Source organism: Myxocyprinus asiaticus, chromosome 38 (genome assembly GCF_019703515.2).
Source record: "Myxocyprinus asiaticus isolate MX2 ecotype Aquarium Trade chromosome 38, UBuf_Myxa_2, whole genome shotgun sequence".
In the NCBI taxonomy this organism is placed as follows: Eukaryota; Metazoa; Chordata; class Actinopteri; order Cypriniformes; family Catostomidae; genus Myxocyprinus; species Myxocyprinus asiaticus.
This window is the reverse complement of record NC_059381.1, coordinates 2279141-2289168: the sequence shown is the minus strand read 5'-3', so window position 1 is coordinate 2289168 and position 10028 is coordinate 2279141. Positions and strand designations below refer to the sequence as shown.

General features: G+C 37.7%; 2 protein-coding genes across 5 annotated transcripts in view; both read left to right on the top strand.

Annotated features, from left to right (window-relative positions):
- The first annotated feature begins 98 nt into the window (after nucleotides 1-98).
- Nucleotides 99-3868, top strand: LOC127429254 (E3 ubiquitin-protein ligase TRIM39-like). Of its 2 annotated transcripts, none has more exons than XM_051678183.1 (6): nucleotides 99-548; nucleotides 962-1057; nucleotides 1146-1376; nucleotides 1497-1519; nucleotides 1590-1708; nucleotides 1795-3868. In XM_051678183.1, exons 1-6 carry the CDS (start codon nucleotides 216-218, stop codon nucleotides 2325-2327), a joined length of 1335 nt encoding a protein of 444 aa, XP_051534143.1. In that variant the 5' UTR covers nucleotides 99-215; the 3' UTR covers nucleotides 2328-3868. The 2 variants fall into 2 exon arrangements, with proteins under 2 accessions (XP_051534143.1, XP_051534142.1); XM_051678182.1 differs by having other exon boundaries at nucleotides 99-620.
- Nucleotides 3869-4254: 386 nt separating this feature from the next.
- Nucleotides 4255-10028, top strand: part of LOC127429231 (WD repeat-containing protein 7-like) — a 157041-nt gene continuing 151267 nt past the window's right edge. For all 3 annotated transcript variants that reach the window (XM_051678125.1, XM_051678124.1, XM_051678123.1), the window contains exon 1: nucleotides 4255-4367. The gene's annotated coding sequence lies outside the window, so the exon portion shown is untranslated. The remainder of the gene's footprint in view (nucleotides 4368-10028) is intronic.

Below are 10028 nucleotides of genomic sequence, written 5' to 3'. Positions count from 1 at the left end.
CTGCAGATTTATAGTTCACATATGACCTGTATCTCAATCGACTGAAGAACACTGAACAATTTGGAGATGATTATTGATCATTCTGACACACATTTTTGCAGAGTCTGTTCTGGGAGTGAAGCTTTTTGATCTGAAACAGAAGTGTTGAATCTAGTTACAATATTAGTCAACTGAAAGTGAAACTTTGACAGAGGGTTTGGAAAGTAACTCGGTAAATGGCGTCTAAACCTTTTTCTGATGAGGATTTCTCTTGTTCTGTGTGCTGCGACATTTATAAGGATCCTGTTCTCCTGTCCTGCAGTCACACTGTGTGTAAAGAGTGTATTCAGAAGTTTTGGGAAATCAAAACAACCAAAGAATGTCCAGTTTGCAGAAGAAGATTGACAGTAGATTACTCTCCACCATTAAATTTGGCTCTGAGGAATCTATGTGAGACTTTCTTACAGGACAGAAGTAAACGATCTTCATCAGGATGTGAAACGATCTGCAGTCTTCATGAAGAGAAACTCAAACTCTTCTGTCTCGATGATCAACAGCTGGTGTGTTTGGTGTGTCGAGATTCTAGAACACACACAAATCACAAATTTTGTCCTGTAGATGAAGCTGTCATTGATAATAAGGTCAGATAAATTATATTCAATACATTTCACCACAACATCAATAAGTGATAGACATTATGACAAATAAATAACAATTTGGCGTCTTATAATGTCTTTAATGTATTCACACATACAGTATGTGTGCATCCTATTATACTTCATGATAGCAAATTTCAACTAATGTACTGTTCTTTGCTATGATATATCAATTATATATATATATATATATATATGATATTTCAATGCATCCTTCTGTATGTAAACAAACATGAAATGTTTTACTAGTTATCATAGAAACATATGCAAGCGCTCTTGAGGGTTTAAAAGCAGAACTCTTATATTAGCATGTTGATTTCTTTCAGGAGAAACTCAAAACTGCTCTAAAACCCTTACAGGAGAAACTGAGAACATTACAGGAGTTTAAACAGAATTTGGATCAAACTGCAGAACACATTAAGGTTTGAATTAAACAATGTCATTTACATTTGTGCAACATCACAATTCTGGAAATCGGCCAAGTTTTGCCATTATATCTTCCTGTTTCAGTTTCAAGTTCGACACACAGAGAGGAAGATTAATGAGGAGTTTAAGAAACTTCACCAGTTTCTACATGATGAAGAGGCAGCCAGAATAACAGCACTGAGAGAGGAAGAGGAGCAGAAGAGTCAGATGATGAAGGAGAAGATTGAGAAGATGAGCAGACAGATTTTATCTCTTTCACACACAATCAGAGTCATAGAGGAGCAGATGACAGCTGAAGATCTTTCATTCCTACAGGTGGAAACAATGAACATTTATACAACTTCAATATTCATTATACTGGAGACAAATGTCAGTTTCAGACATTAAAACCAAATTCAGTTTGGATGAATAATCTGTATTTCTTTCTTTTTACAGAACTTTAAGAGCACAATGAGAAGGTTTGTGTTTCCTGTTTCTCTCTCGGTTCTGAACCCAAATCAACATGACTGACTCCTGAATGTTTTTCAGAACCCCGTGTACACCAGCAGATCCAGAGAACATTTCAGGAGTTCTGATCAATGTCCCAAAACATCTGAGCAACCTGAAGTTCACTGTGATACAGAAGATGCAGGAAAATGTTGAATACAGTGAGTTGAGAATACAACAGTGAATTCATAATGATCATTTGTCTTATCGATGTGTGTTTGAGTGTGTATCTGTCCTCTTTCTTCAGCTCCAGTGACTTTGGACCCCAACACTGCTCACTGTAATCTCATCGTGTCTGATGATCTGATCAGTGTGAGATTCAGTGAAGAGAAACAGCTGCTTCCTGATAATACAGAGAGATTTGATAGGTATACATGTGTTCTGGGTTCAGAGGGCTTTAACTCAGGGATTCACTGTTGGGATGTTCAAGTCGGGAACAGTATAGCCTGGTTCCTGGGTGTGATGACAGAATCTGCTCAGAGAAAGAATAACATTTTGTCCAGGAGTGGACTCTGGTGTGTGGTGTTTGCTGATGGTAAATATGGTGCATTCATTACGCCTTATCAAGCAGATTCTGTCCCAGTGCCAGAGAAACTCCAGAGAATCAGAGTTCATCTGGACTGTGACGGAGGAAAACTGTCATTTTCTGATCCTCTCACTAACACACACATACACACTTTCACACACACATTTACTGAGAGAGTTTTTCCATGGTTTTGTGTTTGCTGCAACATTTCTCCTCTGTTGATCTTACCTGTTCACTCTGATAAAAAGGCCTAAGAATGAAGTTTGAGATTAAATTGTTTGTGTTTATAAAAGTTATGAGTTGGTGTAGTACATCTCAGTTACTCGTATAACCTTGGTTCCCTGAAAGGAGGGAATGAGATGCGAACCGTTTGGGAGGAGATGCCATATACGGAGCATTGGAGGTGTGCAAGGCTTAAGCTGGCAACGAAGCCTCTTCAAAATCTCCATACTCTGTATCCCTTTCTCGTGCCCCTCCTTCGTGTGGTCCCTTGGGAGACACAGAAAGAGCAAAGTGGGAGAGAGAGAGATTGGCGCAATGTCCTGAGCTTTATGTGTTCACAATAAACACAATCAGACACCAACATGAGCTCACCCCAACCAGAAAAGACAGCACTTTTGCCCCCCAATAATCAAAACAATATTTATACCACGATCAATGGAAAGATGTAAATGCCTCACGCTGCAGCCCCCCCAATTTTCAAGCCAAATCTACGCCCTTGCGGGGATGTATCGATCACATGGTGGTGTTACATCCTGCCCCAATCTAGAGTTGGGGAGGAGTAACAAAAAGGTATGGGATTTCCCTTCTTATTTCAATTCTACTATTTACAATAGTTACAACAGTTTCTAAATAGAAAAAATTAAGTGTTCAACAACAATGAAAGACTGGAATCACCTACAGTCAAATGTAACAAGTGGAAAACACCTCAGAAACATTTAAAAAGACGTGTTTTAGCAAACATACTCTTTTAGTTTTCTTCAATTTGCTCTTTCTGGAGTGCAAAGTGAACATACTGCAACAACGAAATGCGTTCGAAGCGGTGCTTCTTTGCCGGCGCACACAGGCAGGCTGCCCTAAAAAGGAAAACTGTGACGTTTGAAGCTTGGCTCTGACTTATACAGTATACTCGCGATGACGTCAGCATAGCTTCATCAGCCAATCAAATTGGCGTGATGATATAGGGTTTCAAAGTCCCGCCCCCTTACGGGTTTTCCCATAGCGTCAGCGTCTGACACAGCGTCGAAGTGACCTTCATGAAAGGGAACACAGGTTACTCAAATTTAACACAAAGTTAGATTTACTGCTGGTCAAAACATGGATGCATATTCAGTCTTATATATTGAATAAACTGTTTAACTGTTTTATAATAATATTTTTATACATATTATGTAGAGCTGTTTGAGCTGGTAAATGTGTTAATGATGTGATGACGCTTCCTGCTGGCTTTATACAACACTGCAGTGAAGAGGACATATTATAAACAAAAATCACCAGTGAATCTTCACACTATTCTCATCAAATCTTCTCAAAACCTGAGTAATCATTCACAGACTATATAAGAATGTATAAGTATATATACTGTATAAAGAAAATTACTTAACCTTTTCATTTTTATCTTGTTCTATTTTATAAGTCATTATTATCATTTTTCACAGCATTCATACATACTGACATGTTTCACAGGGGAACAGAGATCCAGCTTAGATACTGTATAAAAAATTAGCTGAAATACTCACTTAGTTAAAGAATGAAATAATGAGAATAAAGAAAGAGGGGAAACAGGTCAACTAAGTTATGTTAACATCTTATTAAAACTCTCACACTTAAACAGCGTTTTGACTCTTTACTTCACTTTAATTCAGTGACAATAATAAATAATTGGTTTTTAGTTTGTTTTATATTATATTTGATGCACATGTATAAACACACACACACACACACACACACACACATATATATATATATATATGTAAACAAAAGCTTGTCATGATCATCATGATATTTGAATATTTATTGTATTATCATAAACATTAGCCACTATGAGAATGGAACAATCTTATTTCTCAGTGCAGTAAAGTCACACATCTTGACACATGTTCTTACAGTGTACAGACTGTCCGCTGGGGGCAGCAGAGACCACGGCGATTACGCCACTCCTATGACGCAATGACGTAAGAGCGTGCACCCGTCAGCTGATCAGTTCGCCTCTGCGGAATTAACTCGCCTCACTGCGATATTTTCATTAAAAAAACACCGACAGAACGAACATGAGACGATAAAAATCCGCTCCGGTGAGTAAAACACACCAACATTTAATCTGACGCGACCGGATACTCATAAAAACCTGCTGTCGTTATAATGATGATACACACAGATGATGAACGGGCCGGAGGTCAATATACTGTACATACACACTGACTGACATCACACACAAACATCATTAGACACATACTATGTGCTGATACAGTCACTCTTTTTATACATATACCACACTGGCATACATTATACACAAACTACACGATACACATTATATACCCCAAACACAAACTGTACACAATATACACACTCTTTACTATACACGTAAATACACGTGCGCACTGGTACACCCACCATACGTATACTTTACCATGATGTGTGTGTGTGTATATATATATATATATATATATATATATATATATATATATATATATATATATATATATATGAATATGAACATCTGTTCAGACTGTTGTCACATGATTCACGTTCTTTTAAACAGCTGCACTGTGAACTCAGTGTTTTAATGAAGGTATAGATTTACAAGAGCAGAACTGAGAAATGTAATTGAATGAATTTGTAGAATTGTAGGTAAAAAAAATCTGCGTTTATCCTGTATTGGGTCAGTACATTGGTTGACTTATGGCTTTTTCAAAGGCTGATAAAATATCTAAAGAGCATGGTGGCCGATTTAACCCTTGTGTGTCAATTTAAAAAAGTTACTCAGGGGTCCTTAGAGGACAAAAAAACTGCCATAATAATATTATATATTAATATTATTTTCCACTTTTAATGTAACTTTTTAAACCAACATCAGTCCTGATCATAGCTACCAAATATTCATTCGTTTTCAGGATTTTAACCCTTTAAATGCCCGTTTGTTTACATAGTGCCACTGTTGTTTTTTTATACATACACACACATTTCTCAATACACACATACAAAACACACTATAATATTCATACTAACACACCTACGCAATTTTAGCCTGCAGTGGCCTGCAGTGCTCTATAATACAGCAAACAGAGAATATGACAAAAGCTTGTATTTGCTCCATAGGCTAAATATGAGAAAAATGGCGCCATCTGGTGGAAAATATAAAAAATGTAAATTTTGAAACCAGGACTCTGGAATGAAAGCATAATATCATAGAATTCATGATTTTATGCTTTAATGGCACTGGGATCAAATATTGCAGTTTTAATGGGTTTCAATGGGGACATATTTATCCTGAAGGTCCTGAGTGTAACTATTTTGTGTACACAGTGTATTATAGATGTATTATAGGAACTGAGGTTGAAATATCAAAATTCCCCCAAAATACACACCATTGGCAAAATTTATGCCGTTGGCATTAACACGGCCAAAATGATCGAAAAAACAAAAATGAAAAAGACAAAAATGTCCCGAAGGTCACATAAGGGTTAATAACAAAATATATATATATATATATATATATATATATATATATATATATATATATATATATATAATTAAACTAGTAAGGAATAATGTACAGTCAGCTGGTAATTATTATAAAATAAACCTTTCAGGGTGATCAGAATTGTGTCAGGGAGTCTAGTATCAACTTGAAGTGTTTTATTTTGCAATAATGACCAGCACACTGTATGCAATCCAGCTTTTTACATGGCTACGTTCCAAATAAATAAGTATATCGGTGTGAAATATTGATTTGAGTTAAAATTATTTAAAAAGAGAGCGTGGAATCAAAACAAGAGACTTGAAACTAGCACAGCAATATAGGAATTTGGTTGTTTTGGACACTTTAGTGTTCATTATATACAAATATTTTAAATACGGCATACTGCCATTGACCAATCACAATCAAGTATTCTAGAGTGCCGCGTAATGAGACAATTGAATCTTACCAATACACAATTAATCAAATAAATAATCGAGATAGCAATTACAGCTGCCTCAATTAACTAATCATGAAAATTGTCAATTATAGCAGTCCATGTCTATTACACATGCTGTCTATATATATAGACATACACACACACACACTGGCTGCCAGAAGTTTGGAATAATGTACAGATTTTGCTGTTTTGGAAGGAAATTGGTACTTTAATTCACCAAAATAGCATTCAACTGATCACAGAGTATAGTCAGGACATTACTGATGTAAAAAAACGATGATCAAAAGAGAGTGTAATTAACCGTGTTTTGAACACCTGTCTCTGCAAAACATTTGCTTAACACATTTTATTGTCATTTAATGTAAGAACTTTGACTCGTTAATGAATATTATTTGATAAAGTGAATGTCTCTGACTGTAAATGTTACTGCCCTGGGTGCCGACGTGTTTGCGTGACGTAACACACACCTGCATCTCGACGAAATGGGAGTTGAAGATTTTCGCACGAGTTTCCAAGTTAGAAGTCCAACATAAAGTGTCGTTCCGTTGCACTTTCCCCAGTTGAAAGTTGGAAATCCAGACTCTCCGAGTTGAATGGAACGCTTCATGAATCATCACAGAAACAACAATATGGAGCATCGCTGCTTTCCCCAAAGGAGCGAACACTTTGAGACACACACACACACACACACACACACACACACACCAGGCGTGTGGCAGTGGACTCAATGCATATACAGCAGGCGAGTGTTTCAAACACTTTGACAGAGCGCAGCTAAATGGAACAGAATGCAGCGTCTTCAAAACTGAACTTCAAATTAACACGCACATTAAAACATGATGGTTATGGCATCTCTAGTTAAGCCAAAAACTGGTGCACACTTACTAAGATTACTACGGTAACTTGAAGGAAGAACAGACAGACGTGTGTTGTGCACATACTTTCACTGAGTTGGGCAGCGAATCTTCACATAATGACAAAATATAATGCATTATATTTTGATTATGCAATCTTTTGTACGTTTTGTAACAGATTATTTTATAACAGCCTATAATAATTAATAGACGATACGCTGGAACAACAAGATGCAGTGCAGCTGCCAAAGATGTTTGTCAGACATGTTATGATATATACAGTTATGTACATGTCATTGCCCCTCGAGTACTCGACGAGTACTTAGTCCGAGTACTCGAGTAGACAAAATGACCAAAATGCCCATCCCTAATGTGCAGCCTACATAAAAAACAAACAAACAAAAAACATGCAGTTGAACCACCCAAAATAAGTATTTTAATGTAGATTGTATTAGGAATAGTTGAAATGAATCGTAAGTACAATAGCAAGGGAAATAATGGACAATTATGATTTTTGTTATAATCATGCAGCGCTAGTTACCAAATGAGACGTGCACAAAATGGTTGAAATTTAACACATTGTGCAGTATTGACTCAAAATGAAAAACAGAAAACGTGCATTATTATCCATGCATAAAGGCCTTTGCACACCAAACTTGAATTTTCCGCCGTGATCAACATTTTGAGTCATAACAATAAATTCCTAATGAGCCATTCTCACCTGGAGCAAAAATTTGTGCCGAATCGCGCTGCGACAAAGTGGTGCTCCTCAGGGATGCTGTTCTCTCTCCACTGTTCTTCTCCCTGTACACAAATGACTGCACTGCAAAAGACCCCACTGTCAAGCTCCTGAAGTTTGCAGATGACACCATGGTCATCAGCCTCATCCGCGATGGTGACAAGTCTGCATACAGATGGGAGGTTGAACAGCTGGCTGTTCTGTTGTCCAATGTCAACCCCCCAACCAACCATCCATCCTGAACAGCACTGTGGCAGCAGTGGAGTCATTCAGGTTCCTGGGCTCTACCATCTCTCAGGAACTGAAGTGGGACACCCCCACATAGACTCCATTGTGAAGAAGGCTCAGCAGAGGTTGTACTTCCTTCACCAGCTGAGGACGTTCAACCTGCAACTGGAGCTGTTGACTCAGTGCTACTCAGCCGTCATTGAGTCTGTCCTGTGTACATCTATAACTGTCTGGTTTGGTTCAGCCACCAAATCAGACAGAAGGAAACTACAACGGACAGTCAGGACTGCTGAGAGGATTATTGGTGCCCCCTGCCCACCCTCCAAGACCTGTATGTCTCCAGAGTGAGGAAACGTGCAGGTAGAATCACTCTGGACCCCACACACCCTGCCCACTCCCTCTTTGAACTGATGCCCTCTGGCTGGCGCTACAGAGCACTCAGTGCCAGGACATCCAGGCACAAGTGCAGTTTTTACCCTCAGGCCATTTACCACATGAACAATTAAACTGCCTTCAGGACTCCCCCATAGTGCAATAATGTAAATAAATATCTCATGTACATATGTAAATTCAATAACTGTACATACCTCTACCTTGCACATACATTACCACTTGCACATGTACATACACCATTCTATGTCATATGTCCTATTTTATGTCTATTTATACTCTTGTTTTATATTCTGTCTCACTGTAATGTTCTGTGTGTACTTGCTTGTTTCTCCTATCACCAACGTATGTGAGAACACGGCAATAAAGCTCATTCTGATTCTGATTCGGAGAATCGCTATGCGTTTGGTGTGAAAAGGCCTTAAGGCTGTCAGTAGGAGTTATTGACACGTTTCAATGGGATGATGATCACACAATGGCTAAATATCGCCTGATATTATGGTTTATTATAGTCAATAAGTATGCAGGTATATTGTTCTCAACTGCTTTTTTTGTATCGAGTTTCAGAAACATCTCTAAGTGTGTGAAGATCAGAAACCATTTAAATAAAATTGATTCTGAATTCATTAGTTGTGTAAATGTGCTCAGTGAATCTGTCCTCTCGTGCTGTGACCGTGTGTACGGATGAGAAGTCATTGATTGCTTTGAAAGGGTTTGTTTGATTCGTCTGCTGTTGTGTTGGGAGTGTCAGACAGAAAGAGAGAGACAGAAGCATTGGGGAAATACTCTTTTATGATCTCGAAATCTGCAAAGGAATCGTTTCAGGATGAAGTTGGTTCATTTGGTGAAGGTTATACGAGTGTTTCGCAGACTGAGAGTTTCTCTAAAGAGACGTAAACATGAAAGGTAAGGTTTGTTTATTTTTTGTGGTGAACATGTCGGTTTGCTGGATTTGTTTCCTTTATGAGTGTGTATGTGTATTTCAACAAAACTACAGACTGAATTGGATTGAATCCAATTTAATTTAATTTTAGAACATTTTCTGGATTCGTTGAATGGTCGCTCAATTCTGACGCTTTGGAAAATCCAATTGAATAGTTTCTAGTCATTATTCAATACATCGCTTGGCTGAAAAGTGATCTTTGGCTACAGTTGATATGAATCCTGATACAAGGATTGTTGTTATAAATGGCTATCTTAACAAATCAGTTCATTTTCATGATGTCGAAGCAGAAACTAGCTTTCAGTTGTCGATGTTTTAGGATGGTTTTGTTGGATTGTATTGGATCAGCGCTTACAGAAGTGTTCAATAGTACTTACAGTCAGAATCTCTGATGTCCATTTATCTATATGTTACATAACAGGCTGCTGTTTAATCAGTAAGGGCTTTGATTCGATTCTGGTGTGATTTCAAACTACAGTTGAACGAATAACACCTGGTGTAAATCATTAGGGTTTGATAGTGTGAACTTAGGCAAGAATAATTCACATTGTTTATGTGTTGTTTTAAAAGGAGGATATTGATTTTGAGGTCAGTTTGAGGTTAACCTGTGACATGCACATCTGACATTTGGTCGGAATTCCAGAGAAACTCAGTTTTTGAGT